At 38.6% G+C, this 24,389-nt stretch overlaps 1 protein-coding gene across 2 annotated transcripts; it reads right to left on the bottom strand.

Moving 5' to 3' along the window:
* Positions 1–3,782: 3,782 nt before the first annotated feature.
* MAPK1IP1L (mitogen-activated protein kinase 1 interacting protein 1 like) lies at positions 3,783–18,160 on the bottom strand. 2 transcript variants are annotated; one of them, XM_024567796.4, is made up of 4 exons: positions 17,991–18,160; positions 10,723–10,744; positions 9,397–10,104; positions 3,783–8,152 (listed from the first exon to the last, which is right to left on the bottom strand). In XM_024567796.4, the coding sequence occupies exons 2-4, from the start codon at positions 10,738–10,740 to the stop codon at positions 8,141–8,143; spliced, it is 738 nt and encodes a 245-aa protein (XP_024423564.2). In that variant the 5' UTR covers positions 10,741–10,744; positions 17,991–18,160; the 3' UTR covers positions 3,783–8,140. The 2 variants fall into 2 exon arrangements, with proteins under 2 accessions (XP_024423564.2, XP_045057560.2); XM_045201625.3 differs by having other exon boundaries at positions 17,971–18,104.
* Positions 18,161–24,389: the final 6,229 nt, after the last annotated feature.

Genomic DNA, 24,389 nt, shown 5'->3' with positions numbered 1-24,389 from the left:
ATAACCCTCTTCACATCGCTTCTATAAAAAGACCAAGTATGAGTCCCGATCCTTAGTCATGTACTTAGGTCTTTTTTTGTAAAGATTTCTTTGGACATTCAAGGGATCCAGGTATTCATTGAGTATAGTACTTGGGATTTTTGTGTTGCGGTAACTTAGCAACAGTTGAGATGTTTTAATTTAGCATGTCCTGCATTGGAAAGTTTAAAAAGAACTGTCACGCCATACTTGGCAGAACTTCCCTTGGACTCTCACCCTCTGCACAGTTCATGGCCATCTTGGCTGCTCATCCACTGCTTAACAGAGACCTCTCCTGTCTCAGCCACTTTGACAGCCGTGTGAGCCTCCCCCACTGCGGGGCAGCCGCAGACCCATGGCGCTGTCAGTAATTGGTAGGACCGGATCACTCAGGACTAGTCTGATCATTCAGTAGCGTTTGCAACAATTCTCACTGCCATCTTAAATCTACTCTTAACTGCTACCACTTTGAACATTATTTGCCTTTGTTTATGAAGATATAAGTTTTTAGTTTAACTCACTAAACTGTAAGGATATGCATTTCAAGCAACAACACTAGCTTTTTAAAGTGAATATCCAATGAAGCCCAGTGATATAATGTGTGAAAACACACTACAAAACTCATTAAATGTTAGATGGATTTGACCTTCCAGGTGGACAATTTGGGAAGCATAACCACAGCACCAAGGCAACCATGGCAAGCACTTGTAACATGGAGAACCCATGCTTAGGGAAGTGGCATTCCATAGCATGTGGTGGTTTAAAGCAAAAGCTTTGATACCAGTTGCACCTAGGATTCTGTTTCACATGTAACCTATGTGGTCTCTGACTTAGCCTTAGCTTCATCATCTATAAAACAGGGATAAGAACTGTCTTTGTCTTAGGGGTTTGTAGAGAGGCTTATCTGAGGCTCTCTCGGTTAAATAGTGTCAACTAGACTTATTTCTGTCTCCTCCCAGACTGCATCTGGAAGGCTGGAGTGTTAAGAATTGAATAGATTATGTGAAGTGTACTTAAGATTTCATTAGCTGCCAGGAAGGAAGCTGTGTAAGAAGTAGGACAATACATGAAACTCAGTTTAACTTGGACTCTAACAATTTAACTAGTTGAGTGTTGTCTTAGGAAAGTTTTCCCATAGCTTTGGATGGGGCTCAGTGGCATTTTACAAGGACAAGTCAGGATGTCTTATGGAAGACAGAAAGGTCTAGACTGGTAATCGAGGAACTGCATTAAGAAGGGTATTGGATGCTCGGACAAAATATAACCCAGTGAAAAACCCTAAATACTTATGACTAAAATGCTGGTGCCATCATTTATGTAGTATGACCATGGGAATTTACTCAACCTATTTAGTCTTCCTTTTTTCTTCTAGGGAAGAGAGTATCTTTTTAATCTAAGCATTAAGGAATGATTGTCTAAATCACCATTTAAAGACATCCAACATAAAACATGACCACAGCAAAAATCTAAAATGTTAAATTTCCTCATTTCTTATGTGACACCAACACTTTAAGCATTGCTTAGAATTTTAGATGGTCTGATGTTGGGAACTGCCCTGCCTCGTTTCAGAAGCTGTAACCCCCCATGGCTAAAGCTGAGTAGAGACCTTGGGACCATAAGCCACTAAGGAGACAAAGCCTATCTTTCTGGCAGGGGCACTGCCTCTACCCCCTTTACTTCACTGCTTGGCCCCGGGTGGATGACTGGTTAGTCAATGATGGGAAGATTCCTCAAGGAAGAGACGACCTAAGACAGACACGGTCATGATGGGGACATCAGGGAAGGACTTGGGGGGCTATAGAAAAAAGGGGTGATGGACCCTCACCCCTCGGCTTTGACATAACCTGAGTCCTCATTCTGTCTTCAAGGAGTCTCCTAATCTCTTGGCTGCCTTACTTCCGTGGCCTGACTTAAGCCTGAAACAATGCTGGAGGGCAGTACAGCCCTGGGCAGGAACAGGCAGTTCCCTGGGGGGAGAAAGAATGCATAACATCCTGTGAAACCTGCTTTGCTAAGAATGTCCTCAGTTTTCTGATATGGGTCCAAGCATGAAATGAGTTTGTTTCCCAAAGTTTTATGGCCCTTTAGCTAACTGACCCTGACTCAGAATAAGCCCTCAAGAGTTCTTTGTATGTTATCTATTGTTTGATCCTTACTGCCTGACAATGATTGACGAGCTTTACCTGTATTCCTGTGCAAATTGAACCCAGTAAGAGCCCACTGAGGAACAAGCTCCTGGCCCTTCTCCTGTGAAATTGGCCACCTCTCCTCCCCAAGATGATCATGTCTTAGTAGACTTATTCTCATCCGTGGCGGACAGGGGTGGGGGTGAGGGGGCTCTGCCTGTCCCCCCCCATCTGAGATTCTGTTATTTTTACAAATCACTGGCTACGATTTTAGCAAATCTCAATCAGGAGACAAGGTCATCTACTAAGGTTTTAAAATTTTAAATCAACAAATCTTTGTCTCTCTAGACAACTTATCTTTACGGTCTATGTAGCAAATTGTGTGACTCCACCAAATACATATATTGAAGCCCTTACCTACAATGTGATGGAATTGGGAGATGGAAGGATCTTTGGGAGAAAATCAGATTAGAAGAGTTCATGAGGGTGGGGCCCCCATGATGTGATTAGTGCCCTTATTAAGAGAAAAGAGGGCTAGCTCCTCTTTTCACCATGGGAGAAGACAGAGAAGGTGGTCATCTGCAAGCCAGGAAGCAACCCTACCGTGAAATCGAATTGGCTAGTGCCTTGGACTTCTCAGCCTCCAGAACTGAGAAATCAATTGCTCTTGTTTAAGCCACCCAGTCCGATAGTTTAATGCAGCAACATAAAAACTGGCTCAATTGAGAATAATGTCCAAATGCTATAGGAACAAACTATGGGATGGCCTAAATTCTCTTCTGGTAGTAAAATTCTATTGCATTGCCTTCTTTAAAATGTTAGCTAATAGTCAGGATTCTATATTGCATTAGAGATCTGTTGCAAAAGGATTGGCACTAAGTTTTAGTATGGTGGTAAAAACAGAATCTGCTTGGGTCAACTTACCCGCGGAACATGTTTGTTAAAGTATTATCATTTCACAACAGGGGTGGGGGAGCTGCCCTGCTCCAGAATGGTCTTATTTTTTTCATGGCTCTATCTGAGATGCGTACTTTTAGGGGATATGAAATAAGACATCAAATGCAACTTAAAAATTTATAGTTGCATTTTGTTCAATTATAAGGTAAAAAGCAGACCTCTCATTCCAAAGTAGAACGTGCTACAAATTATTCATTGATTCACAACCCCCTTCATACTGGAGTTGAAGAAATGCTAGTAACCCGCCTATGGAAAGAAAATGGCAAAATATACCAAATTTAACAATGTGATCCTAACTAATGGCCTCCCTAACAATCATGGCGAGAGCAGAACTGTCTTTCAGCAAGAGTAGTGGTAGCAGGGACAGATATGAAAGGTCCCCTAACTCTGTGTATACAGATAACCTGGTTATAAAGAATAGCCTGCCTGTGAAGGGAGAAGAGGAAATCCTCACACTGGACACCAAGTTGCTGAAAGAGGGTTTGTGGAGGAAGGGCTGTTCCCAGACAACCTTACAGAAATGCCTGAGTGAATGCAGGTCACACAATGGAGAGGCATCTTAGGCCCTTTTGTCTGTCTTTCTTTCTGTCAACAAATTTGCGTTAATTAGGCTTTGGACTTGTTCAGGGAAGGCCAGACAGAACTGGGCCTAAAGAATAAAGTATGGGGAAAAACTGTGAAACCATGAAAATACATTTTAAGAAAAGTTTTCAGGTATAATACACAAAAGCAAACAAGTTTATCTTTAAAAATATCAAGTATCACACCCATAGACTATTCCTAATTATAATTACTTCTTAAAGCAACATTTGTCTTTGTTTACAAATACAGCAGCAGGTGATAAAACCTAAAGTCTCAAACAGATTGCTTATATATTTCATAATACAAACAAATGTATATGTCTCAAATCACATTTTAGGCAGTTTAACTTAAAATGCATAGACAATTACATACATTATATTTGTCATGAAGTCAATGAAAAAAATAACAATATCAAGAAAAAATACAAAAAACCTTTATAGAGCACAAAGAAGTCAAGTTTACTTAATGGCAACAAATCAGTATCTGTTATCCGTGATGGGCAGTGAAAGTGCCTTTATCCAGGGAAAGGAGGAAAAAACATCCCATTACTTGCATGCTTGAAAAGCTACACTAACAAGACTACAATCTTAGAAAACATAATTCCTTACTTAAAAAGAAAGTTCTAGCATACTTTGCTCTTTAAATGCCTGAAGGCTGGTCTATAATTTCCACCAGCAGGAATACCAAAATGTTTATCTAGGTTAAACTAGTAATGGGTATACTAATGAATTCTGTAATGCCACCCCTAGACTATAAACCTCCCAAGGACAGGCATTCTCTTTCACGTCTGGATCTCTGGCATCTGGCAAAGTACCCGAGTCACAGACATTTAAGCGTTGAGAATGAATGCAGTTCTCAGAAATATTCTAGAGCCAGAAGCTTGCGTGGCATTTCTTAATACTTACTATTTTATTGGCAATTTTTGTTTTACTTGGCAGAATTCTGAAAATAAAAAGAACAGTGTCTTCATACTAAATATTGCTCTACTAGGATTAAATTATAGTCCTCCCTGAACGCCACCCACCACCTTCTATGCATAGCACAGTGTATCAGTGTGATTCATCTGAAGTTAGTCTTCTGCTTTTCAACAACGTTAACACTGGAAGGTCTGTGCTTAGGTTTAACTCCCAGGGTTTATAACTGGCATTTTAATAAAGCTGGCACTAGATTATTCAGGGTGAGGAAGGAAGACATGGCACTAATCATTTAAAAGTATAGGCAACTGATTGATATGCAAACTAGGCACAGTATTCTTATTGAAACTTGGAGTAGAGCTATGTCCATCTCTAGTTTTAAAAGCTGTACATCTGAGTACAATAGGTAGCACTAATTATTTATGAGGTAAAATATCATGGGCACACTGACCTTTTTTCCTAGAAAATATTCCAATATTCCATTGTAGTGGTGTGATAGACCAAGGCCAAAAATTCACTTTTCTTTTCTGCCCTATTATCATTCTCTACTGAAAAGAATAAACAATGAAATGGACAAGGAAGGAGGCCTTTGGTAATTTAAAAAATGCCTTGTCTGTTCCTGAATAATCAACATATAACTTTAAACATAACGGCCATTCTCAAACAGGAAAAGGTGTCAGGCCGAGCCCAGTAAAAATAAGCCAAGGTATTTTATAAATTCCTTTAAAGCGCCTTGATTCTTGAGAACTGAGTGTGTGAATATAAGGTCTGTATTTTAAGTTTCCGTTGGTCATTTTTAGGCTCAACATTTCAAAGTCTAACATTCAAACTCCAGAGATACTATTCCTCAACGTATCTCAACTATCTCCATCAAATTTATTTTAAAATTCTTGCTCTTAAGTCCAAATGCCAGCATATTCCATACTTCATATTCCTTTAAGACCAAACATACTTGGTAACAAGCAGTCTTCCATAAATGCATCTTAGCCTAGCATGACTTATTTTGAAAGCAAATTATTCCCTTGTAAAAAGAAATGTTCCTTAGATGCTTCTCCCATTCCTCTATGGAAACATACATTCTTAACTCTGTCCTAAACCTAAAAATACGTTTTGCCCAGATTACTCTCAAGAATTGAATGACCTCTTCCCTGACTTGAGAAATGATGTTCTAAATAATTACAAAAATAAAAGCAAATTCTGTTCCCTTTGATTTCTACTCTTTTGTTAAAAAAAAAAAAATCCCCAAATATTATTTGGAAAAGTCCTTGAAAAGTAAAGATTAAAACAGCAGTATTGTCTTGGGTACACTGAGCAGAATGGGTCACTAGCAAAGTTAATATACTTATTGGGAACAGTAATTTCAAATCTTGTGTTCATGGTCCAATCCTTTAACAAAAGATTTTTCTCCGATAATACATGGGCTCAATTACAGACTCCCAAATTTGCTACCCCTTTCTCTTTCAGTCAAACATTATCCTGTCTAGTGTTACATTAAATATCACACACATCTAAAGCCAGAGTTGTCATCCTAATGCAGGACAATCACAACTAAAAGGAGAGATATCTTTGCTGCCATCTCACTTTTCCTATCATCTTATGTCTCCAACGTTAGCTGACATGATACTGATAATTTAAGATACGGCCTTCTACGGTGAGCTGCCCTGTAAATTGAAGGCTACTTTGACAACAGATTTCAAAAGTGTTGTAGAGATAGCTGCCACTTGGCCTTGCAAGTAAATGAAGGATAAAAAGACTACTTGTGCCACTATGTAAGAACTGTCTAGCAACATTCACCAGTCTGAAAATATCTAAACAAATTAGTTTCAATTCTGGAAGCTTGAATCTATCATCCACTTAAAAGGGAGGTTGAAACACTGAATGTGCCCCCCAAAGGTGATCATCTTGCTTTCTTAAGAGGAGGTAGCTATCAAACCATTACATTGGCAGCATTTGGCATTCTTGACATTTTAACTATACAAGAAATAAACTACCAAATACTTTATTTCTAAGCAAAAACAAAAGAGCTCTAGCGTAAGCCTGTCCTATACTGGCGAAGAAATTCACAATACATTTTAGTATAACTCAATAGATATATTAAAAGTTTCAAAATGTTATTCCACAACTAACACAGTCAGTTCTATCCCAAAATTAAGAATCTGATTTAAAGATAAGGTGCCAAAATACTATTTGGACTTTTTTGGTGGTTACAAACAACACATTTAAGTAATACAATCACACTTCTTTAAACTCAATTGCAGAGATCTACACTTTATTATTTTCAGTGTTAAAGGATAATTTTCAAGGATGGCACTAATTCTACCTATTTACTTGTCAACAAATACAGAACCGAACTGTTAGCCGTAAGCACTCTACGAACAGATCCAGGATACTATGCAAGAGACAATGACATAGCTTAACCAGACTCTGAAAGACAGACACATTATTTTGATCACACTTGTACAAAGAGAACAGTCATGCCTGTATGACTAAGGTTCTCTCAGCAGAACTGCTCTATGTGTTTATGACAGTCCCCTAGAGTGTGCCAGTTTTCCGTATCAGGGAGGAATTAAGGAATGTGCTCCTAAAGAACTGAGGGAGAAGAGGCTACAGGAAAGGGGTGGAAGAGTGTTTTGTGGGAATGCAAATTACTTGTCACTATGAAGCAACTCCCAAGGTTTCCTCTAGTTTGATGTTCAAAACTAAAGAGAGAATTATATCCTTCCTTGAGCTCTTCCCAAAGCAATATGGACATCTCAATCTATTCTAAAGCAATACAGAGACCACCAATTCTCTAAGAGCATAATTTACATACATGTTGGCCTGCATTAAAAAAAAAAAAAAAGTTTTCATAAATGGCAGATTTCGGAGCTGTTTCACTCATTTGGCTAAAAGTAAAACAAATCAAGTGAAACTCAAAATGCAAGTTTTCACTATATTCTCAAGGATAACATGAACACTACCCAATAAACTCAACATCTGACAATAATTACTGCCAGTTCAAAAATGTATATTCAAAACATAACCTCAAGAGGACTAGATTTATTTATTCTATAGATAGAGCAGCTCAAGATGTTGAGAAGCATCCTTTGTTTAAATTATGACATTGTGAATATTTTCAAAGTGTGTTTCTTTAGGGAAAAAGTGATTATAGAAAAATACTTGAAATAATTTGCCAATGAGGTTGCAGAGTCTACCAATAACCCACAACATCTTAGATTTTTAAGTGTGTAGTCACATAATTGAAACAAATCCAAAATTTGTTTTAAACAAATTATATCAAAGAGCTATTCAATATACTTATTTTAACTTTCCATAAAAACTGAATAAAAATCACATTTTAATGATTTACTTTTACATTTTTATCTGATTGTATCCATCTGTATATTATACATCCAAGTACGAGAGGCAGGTATCTTCTGAGAGGTGCAAGAGTTGTTCTTTCATGAATGCCCTCCAATAGTGAGACCGGCCATTTTTATATACGCATTCATGTGCATATATATGTACTTCAAAAAGCAAAGCGTCCTCTCTTCATCCATTAACTTAATGATAAGACTGCAACAGAAAAAAAAAAAAGTAAACTTCTAGACTTTGCAAATGGAGTTTACTACACCTGTCTGTGGTTTAGTTATTGCTTAATAAATCTAAACAGCAAGTCATCTCACTTATTTTGGCATACAATTTACAAAGACAATTTTAAAAGAGAATATATATAGCAAGAAGTTACACTAATGAAGAGATGTTTTGGGGCAGTTAAGATTTTCTTCCTTTACTTCTGAGGTGGATGTTTGGTTAATCTAGTTAGAGACCTGATTAGTTATTTTGTTAAGAGTAAATAGATTGTTTTCCCCTCAAGGAAAAGCATGGCTGAGTTTAAATATTCTCTTGGCTTACATCATGGGAGAAGTAGGGTGTTTTTCTACTGGGTCATATGCTTAAAGACAGGCTCTTCCACTAAGATGTCAACCCTACTCCAGCTCAGCTGATGGACTGTGAAGCATAAGGCATTACACGTATTTAGAACAGTGGTAGAATACTGAGCTGAGTGCTGCTAAGAATTTCACAAAACCTCGGCTAAAAAACACTATGGCGAGTTGCACAGAAGATGGGCAGTGTTCCATGTTCACTGCTCTGGGTGCTCTAAACACCTACTTCCAGGAACCATCTCTCCAGTCTGTTTCTAACAGAATAAAATTTGTGTATAAATGTTACACAAAAATAAAGATAATTACACCATGAAACACCACTGATTAGAATCATCTACGCTTGCTAAAAAGAATACAAAACTTGATTCATTTTGAAGGTTTTGTTAATAAATTACACTATAAAAAATGAGTACACTGAAATACTGAATTTCAACTGTAACTAGAAAAACCCCACCTACCTCTATATTAAGCCAGACAGGCAGAGACTGCTATTATTGAACTGTACTTTGGTGTGATGCTATAAAACATTGGGAAATGTTTTTAAAAAGACCAATGTAATGCATATCTGAGTTTACCTCAGGAATGCTATCGAGGACACTGCTTAGTACACTATGAAGTCTTTGGGGATCTTTAGAAAATTTTTCTTTCCATTTTTAGTACCAGGAGTACGTAACTTCGTGTTTTCATCCTTTTAAATGCTTTACCTGAAATTTGAAATTGACTCTTTGCACACACGAGTGCGCACACAGACACACCTCCTTTTAGAAAGTTTTAAAAGCTTTCTAATCTTCCATCCCAAACTGGAGACAAATCATCTTTTAGTTGTGCTTATATGACTATTAGTGCACGTTAAATAACAAATTAAACACTCACATGGGGACCACCAGGCATTGGTGGAGCACCAGAAGGTCCTGAAGGCACTTGAAAAGGATTATTGGGAGTGGGATAGAGTCCTGGTGTGGGATAGGATCCCGCAGGAGCAGGATACGGTGCTGGTGGTCCCCAGGCTCCTGGTGGAACAGTGCCCCACGGAACGGGCGGTGCTGCCCCCGGTGCTTGGGGAGGAGGTGGTGCAGGATATGGCCCTGGAGATGGATATGGCATATTAGGGGTAGGATACTGCCCTCCCATTCCTGGTGCCCAAGGTCCAGAAGACATGGATCCCCATGGACCTAATGGACCAGCTGCAGCTGGATCAGTGGGTGCACCATATGGTCGTGGAAGCTCTGGAAAGGGCATATTTGGTGTAGGATATGGCCCTGTGGGGCCAGGCCCTGGCACAGTTGGGGCTGGATAAGGACCACCAGGTGGAGGGCATGATGGTCCAGAAGGAGGAAAGGGCGCCGGGGGTCCTGGAGGTGGTCCAGTGGGAGGCACAGAGGGATACATTCCTGTTGGTGCTGGTCCAAAAGGCACAGTGGACGGTGTTGCACTTGGTGGGAGTCCAGATGGCACAGAAGGTGGAGCACTTGGGTTATTCCAAGGGTTGGAACCTGGCCAGCCTTGAGGAGGTTGGCCAGGTTTTGTATTGCTCACAGCAGAGGTTTTGGCAGGGGAGTGGTCAGGTAGCGCATCTGCCAACTGGAATACAAAAAAGGCACGTCTCACCAATCTTATTTAGGAAGAAGTCACGCCAAATGTGATTATAAATATCTGTAACATCTTCCAAAGCCAAGCTGTTCACTTTAAAAACAATTTATTTAATACAAAACTGAGGGGTTACCTTGAGTATCAACCTTACAATGCAAATTCCTCAGAGAAGCTGAAGTTTTTTTTAAATACAACTAATTAACATACTGTGGGTTTGAATCCTGGCTTTACCTTAAACAAGTTACATACTTTCTCTGAGCTTTAGCTTCTTCATTTTCAAAAAACAGTTTTAGGATTAACTCGAGGCTTATATGAGATAATTTATATAACGCAGTTAACACAGTGCCTGGTATTTAATTTTTAATGAACTTTGGCTATCATTAATAATGAAGTTAAGAGAGAAGAAGTAATACTTCAAAATATATTTTCAAATGATATACATAAGTAAATTAAGGCAAATAACCTATCAAAATCACATACCACCCCCCACCAAAGCCCAAGAATCACAGAAAGCATCTCTTTCAAACTGGAAGACTATGGCCCATTGCTAAAACTATGTTGTTTTCTTAAGAGCTAAAAAACTTATAAAGAATAAATGTATCAACTTACCGAAAATTCATCAGACATTTTCCTAAAAACAAAAACAGAAAGGAAGAAAAAAAAAAAAAAAAAGAAAGGAAGAAGTAATATTTCAAAACCAATGTTCACTATTTCTTATATAGTCTTTATTTTTACTTAAATGGAAACTTAATCACTTATGTAAAATATTTTTCTTTATATAGGAAACATATCCGTAACAGTTCAGATAACTCGACCAACTTCACCCCTTTTTACTGGCTGCATATCATACAAAAGTGATTCACAATTTAGTTTTACATGCTAATCTTGGTGGCAGTTTATGTTTGTTTGCCTTTTGTGATGTTTGAAAGAATGATAGAGCGAACATATCTAAACACATATCTTTGCTCACTCGTGAGTCTATCACCAGGAAAAAGCACTGAAAGTAAAGAATTGCAGTCAACAGGCAGTTATATAAATTCCATCTCAAAAGTCCATGCCAATTTAAAAGTCCCTTGCCAGTTTATACTGCCCACCTTTTCCTTTTAATTCCTCTTCATCACTGGGTATTTTAAATTTATAAATTATTTTCAATTATGGTAGATTAAAAATTGGCATCTTGTTTTAACTTAGATTTCTTTAAGTAGAGCATCTCTTACGTTTAACACCTCATTTATATTTCTTTTTCTGTTAATTTGCTCATGTCCTTGGGCTACTTTTATCAATTCTTTAAACTGAAGTAAATTAACACTTAAAACGCAGGGATCTTAAGCGTTAGGCCAACAGGCGGACACGTGTATGTGTCCAAGATATAGAACATTTCCCTTACTCCCAAAGGTCTGTCTGCTCATGCTTCTTTCCAATCAGCTCCCCTCCCACCCAGCAATCACTTTCTGACTTAGTTTTTTGCTTGTTCTTTGACTTCTTTTTTGCTTGTTCTTTGACTTCTTATAAATAGAAGACAGTATGTACTCCTTTGCCTTTGATAATTTTACTACTTAGTAGCAGACATCTTTCTAAAAAAATGCTTTGTGAGATAAGTAAGGACATTAGATAGCTCTGTCATTTATGAGACAAAAAAAAAAAAAAAAAAAAAAAAAATTCCCGAGTTCCTTTTATCTTTAGATCCTTTAAATGGTATTTTTAGGCACTATAAGTGGTTTTAGTTTTGTGTAGTCACACTTACCAATCTTTCCAAACTACATGTGGTTTCTGTTTTACAAAGGCCTTGTCTACTACTCCAAGTTTAAGAAAATTCACCTATGCTTCCGTATACTATTTTTGTAGATTAACTTGTTTAAACTGTTTCTGTTCTTCCCAACAATAATCATGGAATAATCTACCTTTTGTCAAATGATTTAACAAGCTGCCTTTAATACTTTCTAGTGCTTTTAACAACTACTATTTATCGAATATCCATGGAACAGGCACCGTGCTAAGTGCATAATCTCATTTAACAGTCTCGTAGCCCTACAAATGCAAATGTCATTACCACCCCCAACTTACAGCCGAAGAAAAGGAGGCTAACCAAGTTAACTTGCTTAAGGACACATAGCTGGTGACCAGGAGAGAAGGGATTCAAACCCAGGCACAGTCTGATTCCAGAGCCGAGCCTCTTTACCACCAGGCCCCGTCCTTTCCCAATGGGATTGTAGACTCTATTCTTTTCTACTGATCCCCACCGTACAATTTTACCTTATTTATGGCAGCTTTAATTTTTAATAAATTTTAACATGAGTGCCCTCCTATTACTATTCTTTTAAAAATTGTTTATTTATTGGTTTTTAGAGAGAGGAAAAGAGAAAAAAACATCAATTTGTTGTTCCACCTATTTATGTATTCACTGGTTGATTCCTTTAAAAAAAAAAAGATTTTATTTATGTATTTATTTTAGAGAGAGGGGAAGGGAGGGAGAGAGAGAGGGAGAGAAACATCAATGTCTGGTTGCCTCTCATGTGCCACCAACTGGGGACCTGGCCCACAACCCAGGCATATGCCCTTACTGGGAATTGAACCAATGACCCTTTGGTTCACAGGTTGGCACTCAATCCACTGAGCCATAACCAGCCAGGGCTCATTGGTTGATTCTTTATGTGCACTGACCAAAGTCGAACCCACAACCTTGGCGTATTGGAATGATGCTCTAACTAACTGAGCTATGTGGCCAGGGCCTCATTATTCTTCTGTTTTTCAGATTTTCCTGAACATTCCCATGCTTACCCTTTCCAGATCAATTTGAGGAAAAAAAAAAAAATCTGTTGGTATTCTGGTTGGAATTCCATTAAATTTACAGATTAATTTAAGGGACATACACGTATTATATATCTAAAATATCGAATCTTCTCATTTAAGAACAAGGTACATCTTCCTAGTTCCCATAAATGTCACTTATTATCACTTAGTAGTTTTAAAAAATCACATCTCCTACACATTTCTTGTGAGATAGATTTCTAACTGGTAAACTTTTTCTTGTGGTTATAAAACTGGCTCTTTTCTTTCATTGTATAGGGCTGGCCAAAAAGTTTGTTTATTTTTGTCTGTAAGATGGCTCTAGTAATGCTTAGTTGCCTTTAACTTCATTTGAAACAATTGTTAGATTATACTGTCATATCAGTGCACATTAAAAAAAATCAAAATTAATGAATTTTCTGTAGCCATTTTAATAATGAAGACAGAAAAGATACGTAACATTTTCAGCATATTATATGCTTTATTATTGCAAGAAAGGTAAAAATGCAACTGAAATACCAAAAAACCCCCCAACTATGTTGTGTGTGGAGAAGGTGCTGTGACTGAGCAAACGTGTCAAAGTGGTTTGTGAAGTTTCGTGCTGGAGATTTCTTGCTTGGACGATGCCCCACGGTCAGGTAGACCAGTTGAAATTAACAGCGATCAAATAGAGACATTATTTGAGATCAACGTTATACCTCATGGGAGGTAGCCAACATACTTAAAATATCCAAACAAACAAAAAAAAACTCAAATAAAGAAAGTTACTGGTGAAAATGAAAAATGTGTCTTTTATTTTATGGAAAAAAAACATACAGACTTTTTGGCCCACTCAGTATTTTCCAAGTGGCTGTCCACATATAGGAAAGGGTTTTAAAAGTTTTAGTGTATTACTTTGGTAAGCAGTGAATTACTGAATTATTTTATTGTTCAAAGTTTCTCAGTTAATTTCCTGGGATTTCCAGGTACATATCTATGGCATTTACAAAAATGTACTTTTACCTTCTCTCTTCCATAATTATACCTCTTTTCTCTTTTGCATCAACTAGGGCTTAAAGAACAAAGAAATATTAAATAGCGGGACTAAGCACAGAAGTTGTGTTCCCAACTCTCTTAGGAATGCTTCTAATGTTTAAATTAAGTCTCATTTTTAGTTTGAGATTTAAAAAATTACATTAAAGAAATTTATTTATGTCTGTATTGCTATATTTATTTATTCCTATGTTACTAGTTAAAAAATACAGAAGACACTAAAAAGATCTTTTGGCATCTAATGAGAGTTGATCTCAGTTTCCCTCCTTTAAAACCCCATCAATAGTTAATTTTATATATAGATTGCTTAATATTGAACCATCCTTGCATTCGTAAGAGTTTTCAAGTAGGAATTTGGTATCAATTCAATAAGAAATAGAACATGAAGCCTACTAATTCACAACTGCCACAACCTTGCTTTTTATTCAGAATATGAAAAAACACATCTTGAATGTACAGCAAATATACTTATCTATTCATTTCCAAGTTAAGGTTTGTTTTATATTAAAATGTCACTCACACAACAGTATATTCTTAAGACTAATGCCTGAAGAATCTTTATCAGTGAATGACAAGTTTAAAGTTCACATAAGACTAACATGCTTTTCAAACAGAGTAAGCCTTTCTGAAACAGAAAATGGTTCTGTATCAAAGTTCACATTAATTCTGAAGCAGAGAACAAAGCAACCAATTCAATTTCATATGGTCTTGCTGTTTCAGAATTATTCTTTTCCCTTAGTCTTTGAAAAACATATATATATATATGTTTTATATATGTTATATATATATATATATGAAGTTAACCAGTCATAGAATTACATCAAAACATAAATTATACCATAAGGTAATACTATTAAGCAGATTCACAATTCTGTCTTTCAAAATTTTAAATTCAACAACAAATTCTGGAAGATAGAGGAATACTAGAATCTTGTTATAAAAACAATGAAGTCCTGAACAAAGGAATTGGAAATAGGTCACGTCCTGTTCTACATCACTGCTCAGTAAAGTGACCTGCCCCTCATGCTAGAATGAACAGTGTTCAAGTTAATTGGAAACATTACAATTTACATTCTGGGGGATACTTTCATCATAAAAAGGGAATAAATTGAGCAGGGACATCAGTGTCTCAACAAAACAAGAGTTGCAGAATGTTAAAAAAAATTTAGATTTTCTGAACAACTATTCCTAAACATCTGGGTTATACTAATTAGTAAGATGAGGCCAATGTATCCTTAAACTGGCAAGCAAACAAACAAAGATTTATAATCAAGGAAGATCTTCATTTTGTTCTTTCTGGGATAATCTAAAATAAAGCCTTTCCTTCCACAACTTTCACTACCACTTTATGGCAAGATCTATGCATTATCTGAAAAATAATTATTTCATTATATAAGCAGCAAAAATAGTAATCTTAAAAGAGTACAAAATTTCTTTTATCATACACCAGAAAAGTGAAACATTTCTGTAGATTCTTTGGCCTTTAGAGTTAAAAATGGTAATTTAATTACAGAAAAGTTTACAAAAATTGAACTCCATAAAGTACTAAGTACTGGACAAGAAATATTTCAAAAGGCCACCAAATTATGGTGGAATAGTAAACCATCTGGGACTTCTTGGCAATGAAACCTGGACATCAATCCTTTTAACTAAGGCTCGACAAAGTCAAGCTTGACCAGGGACCATGTTTGCATCTGCCAAACAGTTACAATAACTCCTACTACTTCAGAATATTAACAATTAATAGCCTATAGAGTACTACAGACATGTAAACTGTATTAAGAGAAATCAGGATTATTGCTTTGATTTGTTTAGTTTGTGGGGGGGGGCAGATGATGGTAATATATTGCACTGAAAGCATAAATTTCAATTAAAATATATGACAGTTTTTACTACTAGCTCTCTTATCTACCTTGCCTTTGGGAAACTCAAGCAATTAGGGATTTGAAAATTTTTGAACATTTTAAATTTCTTCAAAATGAAATTTAAAAAATCATTTTTTCAACAACCTCTTGTCAGCCATATTGTCTCCATGTATGCAGCTACATGCATGCTAGGCACTGTGTTGGGCTTTGGGGAAATGAATACCAGGGCATGGAACAGATTTTTCAGGAGTTCAGCCTGGTGGAGGGAACATTACCTGGGGTAAACAAAGGGCACTAAAGGAGTGCTTCAAAGAGCTCCTAAAGGAATAAGGAAGGATCAGGGGAGGAATCCTCGGGAAGTGGTGCCTGGGCAGCCTAGAAGAACAATGAATAGGAGATAGTGGGACAGGCCTTAGGACAAGGAGCGCAGTTTGCACAAAACTGAAAGGGAGGCAAAAAAGGTCTGCGTGTAGTGTTAGCAGGTCAGATGAGTTGGAATACTGAAAGGCGAGAGATATGAAAGTCGTAGCAGCGGGCCTTCCACCAAGGCTGGAATGCCCCAGTCAGTGTCCCCTCCCCTGAATGAACCTCAGTTCCTTCAACTATGAAGAACGGGTTATGAGAGACTAAGTGGGACTCATAAATTAAGTGCCCGTAACAATAGGAAAACAGCGGGTGGGCTACAAATACATTCTTTTGTCTTCCTTCGTATATAGGTGGGCAGCATATGGTTAAGAGTGAATGCTGAAACTATGACTGACTAGATAAAACCACAGCTCTTCAATGGCTGGCTCTGGACAAGGTGAACTCTCCAAACCACAGAGCAGAAGTAGACAGGAATAGTATCCACCTCACAGATTTGCAAACAAATCTCTTGGGCACTGCCTGGCATACAGCAAAAAGTCAACACGTTAGCTTTTACCATCGCTATGATAGATTCATAAACCTTTACCTGCGGTTCTGAACTCAGAAGCCTCTGGCCAGAAAGAAACTGTTCTCAACTTGGCATAAAACTTATTTGGTGGCAAAACCTGACCTGAGGCTATTTATAGTTTCCATTAATTCATACCTATCGCTGCACAAATATTAATAGCTGGATTAGGTAGGGGATGCTGCCCCAACACTGCTGAAGGAGCCCTGTCTACGAACTGTATCGTCTTTCTAAAAATTTAAAGACAAAACTCAAAGATTTCTGAATTCCAAAACGTACTGGGCCCCTGGATTTCGGTTAAAGATCTCTGGAGGAAGAGAACATGCCAATCAATATCCGCAGCCCAACTCCAGTTTGAGACACACTAGGGATGCCAGCAGCAAGAAAAATTTCCGTTTTTCCTGCCCAATGAACACTACTAAATAAAGAACTTTTGAACGAATTCTGACGACCACCTTCGCTTGTAATGAGGTTTCGTTTTCAAAACAGGCCTTTAAAATCACCAGGTGTTCAAATATTTCTTTAGTAGTAATGCTATAAAGATGTTTTCGTCTGGTAGGATTTGATGCTTCAACCTTAGAATCTTTACCTTTATACAAGCACTACTCTCGGTTTTCAGAGAGGAAGACTGTTCAGCTATTTATAAGCTAGCTCTCATAGTAGGCGCTAACCCCCCCCAAAACAAAATATTACAGGACTTAATAATTTCTAGAGGGTATTCATGTAATGTGTTTGCTAGCAACTCCTGTAGTAAGGAATGCCCGGAACGTTGTCACACTGCGCGTAATCTCAAACGAATCAAAGATTCCTCGAAGTAGCTATTCAGGCCTAGCTCTTCTCTCGTATTAGAAATTAATGAATGGGGGAAGTCGGGGCCAAGGGGCGCGTGGCTGGAGGCCCTTTAGGGCCACAGGAACAAAGAGAGCCGGGATCAACCGGAGCGAACCGGCCTCCGGAGTGGGTCGTGCCTGCCCGGCTACGGGTGGGGGAAGGGCCGGCCTGCTCCCCGCCCCGCCCCCCCCAGCAGGCCTGACGTCAAGCGCGGAGAAGCCCGTCTGGCTCTACCTCGCCCGTCTCCGATGCCTTCTCCCGCGGTCTGGGGGCGATTGGAAGACTGCTCGTATACCCAAGGAAAAGTACGGGGAAAAATCGCTTAGTCCCCGAAGAGCAACTCGAGGTACCTCCGTTACCGTGCCCGCCTCCCTCTCCGGCATGTTCCCTCTCCCCTCTCCAGACCCTTACTAGCGCCGAAGCAGCCTCACCCGGAAAGATCCGAGCCCGCAGCAAAGTCTAGAAGCAGCGATGGACCCGAGGAAACCGAGGGCTAAAGAACCAAGCGCAGACTGACTGACAGCAGCGGCGGCGACGACGGCACCAGCGGCGGCACCAGCACCAACAGCGCGCGGCTCCTCCTGGCGCCGGAACAGGAAGCACCAGCGCCCAGCGACCGCCCCTGCGGGCGCTCCTCCCTCCCGGCCGCTGGCCCGCGCGCGCCCCCCGCAGGCCCCTGGCGGCCCTGCAGCCCACCCAACCGTTCCAGAGCAGCTGCTCCTGGCGCTCGCGGCCCCGCCCCTCTCCCCCCGAGGGCTCTGAAGTGGGCGACAGGAAAGCTCCCGAGTTTTCCGGAGTTCTTAGCCCTCAGAGGAAACGCCTGTAGCTAGTGACGTTCTGGGCAGCCTAGAGGAAATTGCTTAACTGTTTCCTGGAATAGCTCGAGGGCAGGTTCTGGACAGCCCAGGCCTCGAAGCGCGCTGTGTCTGCGGCCCAACTGGGGGACACGAACCCTCGGGCCCAAAAAGGGGAGAGCGAAAGAAAAGGGAAGATGTTTGCGAATGGCTTGACATATTGAAGGTAACTAAAGAAGCGGCTGCCTTTAAAAATTTTTCCTGATCAATACCTCTTTCCCCACGTTCATTTTTTAATAAACCTTTAAGTATTTGGCCTGAAAGATACACGGCCCTTGACATTAAGGAGCCTGCTAGCTAGGAATACCATAATTACATGGTGTGCAAAGTATAATATAATAGGTATATTCTGTGTGTAAAAGTATGCAATATTCTTATATTGTTGTGTTAGCTATTAGTAGGGTCAATGGATGAACGTTAATTATAAACTTCTTAAATGATGACTCCTCTCTGAACACAACACATCACAACTACTTCCCCACACTGAAAAATGAGCTATAGAGGGACCTCAAATACCTAAGCCCGGAGAAGGCCGATTTTGGGGGTGACAGTAGTCTATGAAAAATGATACCACAGGTGTGAATAACCTAACCAGCCCTCATAGGAGCTGGTGATACAGCAGTCTCTTGCGGAGCCACAAGGAAGCCTGAGGCAATAATAGTGTTAGCTTTAAAATTTTGTTGTACTTATTATAGGTCTTTTATCTTTGTATTCTGATTTTAAAATGTTGCGCCAAAATACTTTTTTTCATTATTGCATTTTTTGGTAAAAATAAATTTTGTGCCCAAGTTGAGTGCCTCGCATCAGTTACTGACTGACAGCTTCCATCTTCCACCTTCTGCCATGCTCCCAGCCAACGACTGAGCAGGATGGGAATATCAGCCCTAGGTCATTCCTGCCCTGTGTGGGGTCCTACAGGCAACCTTTGGGCACTAAATCGCCATCTAGCTTTTTTAGAACTGCACTGAAGTCTGAAGCCCACCCATTCCAATCCTTCCATTTCTTTCACAGATGTCAGACCTGCAATGTGGTATGCAGACTTCACCTTCTTCTGTCCCCTTCATCTTTATCCTACATAGGTATTCCCCACACTCCAATAAATCTCTTGCACATGTAATCACATCCTGACATCTGCTTCTGGAAGACCCAAACTGATACACTAAAAACTGAAAGGGGTGTATTATAAATTAGAAAATGTCTAAGAATATAGATTTTAAAATTTATTTTTCAGATTGTAAGTTGAAAGTGTGAGTTAAGGACATACGATGTTTTTTAAAACAAAATACAAAGCCTTTGGATTTTGTATATCAAGTTTTAATTAAGGAACAAAAATTTATTCAGGTCAATTTATTTGAACTCACATCCAAGAAAAAACTATCAACTTCAGGATTGGAGATAAAAATGGCAACAGTCTTCTTTTTTGGGTAAGGGATGGATCTTAGAACCCTGATTGACAGGGGTACTATTAGCCTTGTGAATTTACTACTTAAAGTCTGCATATTGAAGTACATAATCATATTCATACTTGGTTTATACAGAATTTATCCAATTCTAGTAAAATGAGCATAATTTAAGTAAACTTCCTTAAGTTTTACGCTCTCTCTAGTTTGAAAGCTAAGATTTGATTATAACCACCACAAAATGATTACAGGCATATCTTGGCAATGTTGTAGGTTCAACTCCAGACCGCTAAAGTAAAGCAAATATCGAAATAAATCAAGTCAAGTGAATTTTTTGGTTCCCAGTCATGTAAGTGATGTTTACACCACACTGTATTAAGTGTGCAGTAGCATTAGGTCTAAAAAGTATATACCTTAATTAAAAAATACTTTATTGCTAAAAAATGCTAACCATCAGCTGAGCCTTGACAAAGGTCACTGATCACAGATCATAACAAATATAATAATGAAAATCTGAAATATTGAATTACCAAGATGTGACAAAGAAGACATGAAATAAGCAAATGCTGTTAGAAAAAAGATGCCAATACACTTGCTTGGTACAAACCTTCGACGAAAAAAACACAACAGTATCTGAAGTGTAATAAAGTGAAGCACAATAAAATGGGGTATGCCTGTATCTTTACTTCCTGCAAATGTAATCAACTTTTAAAACAACTTAGGCAAATATCAATTTTACATAAACCTTACTAAGAGCAGGAGGAAATCGCAACTCTTCATCTAATTGCAGAGTCTAAACCATAAATTCAAATTGTACTGTTTGTCATATTTTACAGACTAAAAGTGAATGTGAATCTGCAGGGTCCACTAAGGGAATACCTTGAAAACCAAGTACCACATTAGCACTTAGCAGTTGCACAGAAATTATTTTCAAGTTCCAAGGATGACCTCTTAACTGAAGAATTAACCCTCAGAAGTCAAATGACAAGTATTATTATCTACATTTTATATGCTAGGAAATTAAGGCAAATATTTAAGATTGAGTAACCTATTTAAAATTAAAAAATAAAAAAGACTCTAGCTTTAGTTGAAATAAGATTCACATGCCCCAAATCCCTTCCCAGGGGGTTATATCCATTAGTCTACATTTCTACTGAGAAACTAATGCATTTCAAAAAGTTACGTCCATTTTGTGCGCAATATATTAGTGTATTAGAATAGTATAGAGTCTTACGGTGTTGCTCGTTTCTAGTAGGTCACTAAAAAAGAAAACGCTTTGTGCTTTCTGTTCATTCTTCAGAAATAAAGAGTGTAAAACTGATTAAAAACAAAATTGTAAAGATTTTTTCCAAAGTAGAAACAATCTGCTTGACTTAAAATATTGTATTCATTTGAGCATTAAATTGCCTAAAACATAGGCTATTTTAAGTTTCCGCATTGTTTCCCTTGAGTTGTCTCCAGGCATCTTACAACTGCTGTAAATCTGCTTTCCTATGCAATTTGCCAAATTATGTAATCTACCAAAATCAATACGTAACTGATTTGACTAATTAGAGCTAAAAGTGACAAAAAGTATTTTTAATGAAAACTAAGCATATAGGAACTTTCCAGCCAAGATGGAGGCATGGGTAGACACACTGCACCTCCTCACACAACCAAAAGGACAACAAATTTAAAAACAAAAAAACAACCAGAACTGAGAGAAAATTGAACTGTATGAAAAGTCCGACAACCAAGGAGTTAAAGAAGAAACATTCACCCAGACTGGTAGGTGGGGCGGAGACGGGCAGCGGGGTGGAGAGGACTTGCGGCAAGGCGGTGGCTGGCAGACTGGGACAGGTAGGGCGGCAGCTTGCAGACTGGGGGTCCCACATTCGTGGGCAGATAAACGGGGAGGAACAAACAACTGGGGAGCAAGACAGACCTCGCAACCCAGGGCAACACAGGGCTCCAGCTCGGGGAAATAAATCCTCAAACCTGACTGAAAACACCTGTGGGGGTTGGGGCGGCAGCAGGAGAGACTCCCAGCCTCACAGGAGAGTTCGTTGGAGAGACCCACAGGGGCCTAGAGCGTGCACAGGCCCACCCACTCAGGAATCAGCACCAGAGGGGCCCAGTTTGCTTGTGGGTGGTGGAGGGAGTAACACTGTTCCCTCTTGACCCCTCCCCCATGTACAGTGTCACAGCACAGCAACTGTGGGCTGCCCCACCCTGGTGAACACCTAACGCTCCGCCCTTTATTACGTAACAGGTGCGCCGAGACAAAAAACCAAATGGCCCAGATGAGAGAACAGTTCAAAGCTCCAGAAAAACTACAACTAGGTGATGAAGAGATAGCCAACCTATCAGATACACAGTTCAAAACACTGGTTATCAGGATGCTCCAGGAACTCAATGGGTACTTCAACAGCATAAAAAAGACCCAGGCAACAAAGAAGGTCACATTATGAGAAATAAAGAAAAATCTACAGGGAATCAACTGTGACAGGAAGGAAACCAGGACTCAAATCAACGGTTTGGAGCAAAAGGAAGAAGCATTCAACCAGAACAGAATGAAGAAACAAGAATTCAACAAAATGAGGAGAGCCTTAGGAACCTCCAGGACATCTTTAAACATTCCAACATCCAAATCATAGGGGTGCCAGAAGGAAAAAAGGAAGAGCAAGAAACTGAAAATTTATTTCAACAAATAGTGAAGAACTTCCCCAATCTGGGCATGTAAATAGATTTCCAGGAAGTCCAGGAAGCTCAGAGAGTCCCAAAGAAGTTGGACCCAAGCAGGAACACACCAAGGCACATTATAATTACATTAGCTGAGATTAAAGATAAGGAGAGAATCTTAAAAGCAGCAAGAGAAAAGGAGAGTTACCTACCAAGGAGTTCCCATTAGACTATCAGCTGATTTCTTGAAAGAAATGTTGCAGGCAGGAAGGGGCTGGAAAGAAGTATTCAGAGTCATGAAAGGCAAGGACCTACATCCAAGATTGCTCTATCCAGCAAAGCTATCATTTAGAATGGAAGAGCAGAGAAAGTGCTTCCTGGATAAGGTCAAGTTAAAAGAGTTCATCATCACCCAGCCCTTATTATATGAAACGTTAAAGGGACTTATCTAAGAAAAAGAAGATCAAAAATATGAACAGTAAAATGACAACAAACTCACAGCTATTAACAACCAAACCTAAAAAAAAACAAAAACAAAGCAAGCAAACAACTAGAACAGGAACAGAATCACAGAAATGGAGATCACCTGGAAGGTTATCAGTGGGGAAGTGGGAGAGAGGGAGGAAGGTAGAGAATAAATAGCATAAATTTTAGATAGAAAATAGACAGGGGGAGGTTAAGAATAGTAGAGGAAATGTAGACCCATTATGTATGGCCCATGGACATGAACTAAAGGGAGGGAATAAAGGGGGGAAAATAAGACAACTGTAATAGCATAATCAATAAAATATATTTAAAAAATAAAAAATAAAAACTTAAGCATATATTCATGAGTTAGGTCTCAAGGTTTTTTGCTTCATAGGAAGGAAGCTCTCTATTATGTGGATCTATAAAATGATCCGAACTTCAGAAACAGGAAGCTGGTAACTTTGATTTATTTTCTTAATGGACTTGGCTCATGAATAAATGATAATGGTTTGTTTTCGTTATAAAAAGAAATGAAACTTATATAATGATATGGGTCCTAATTGCCACATTTGCTCTACTTTTTAAAGGATTTCTAATTTCTAAGACATTCTTTGTATTGTTATTTATAAAAGAAGTCAAAACTTTAACTGAAAGCCATTCTTTGACCACAGTTTGCCATCAGCTGAAATTTAGGAATGAACACAGGTCTGATCACCAAATCAATAAATCTAGCCACAGGCTGACTAAAAGCTTCCTTTAATCTTCTTCCTGCTAGGTCTTCCTTTAAATTAAACCATTCCCTTTATGAATTATTTAAGTGAATGGCATGATTATAGAAATATCATACATGATTCTTGATACAAAAATGCTCAAGGAAAATAAAAAAGTCCATCAGCATATTTTAGGAATTATAGTATGAATCAAGATGCTGTAGCTTAAAGAAGGGGGGGTTAATGTCCTGAAAAGCTTCAAGAGAAATAGAGAAGTCAAGTTTACTTCCTGATTAGTGCAGGATTCCCAAAGCACAGTTAAGTGTCTGGGCCAGACTAGCTATTAGCGATGAAGTAGCTCCCTTTCGCTGTCAAGGCTTTTCCCTGAGGTAAAGCCTAAATTCTTAATTTTAATATTTTATCTTGTTTCTTTTAGCCTCATCCTCTTACCAATAAGCTCTACACATTTCCACCATGCTGAATGCTTTCTCAACTCCGGAATTTCCTTTTCAAATTACCACAATGCCTTAAGAGTTAGAAAACTTACAGATATATTGGTATCTTCCCACATTGTCCCTCTCAAAACTTACTCATTTTACTCTCATATTCCATAATTTCATTTTTAATAAATGAATTAGTTTCTTAATATTGGATGCTTTTCCAAATATGTCCTCACAAAGTGACCGAGAAAGGGATTAACTTCTATAAATTCCAATCTCTTAATGCTTTAAAAAATG

This window comes from Desmodus rotundus, chromosome 7 (assembly GCF_022682495.2).
Source record: "Desmodus rotundus isolate HL8 chromosome 7, HLdesRot8A.1, whole genome shotgun sequence".
Classification (NCBI taxonomy): Eukaryota; Metazoa; Chordata; class Mammalia; order Chiroptera; family Phyllostomidae; genus Desmodus; species Desmodus rotundus.
This window is presented reverse-complemented; position numbering and strand designations above follow the sequence as displayed.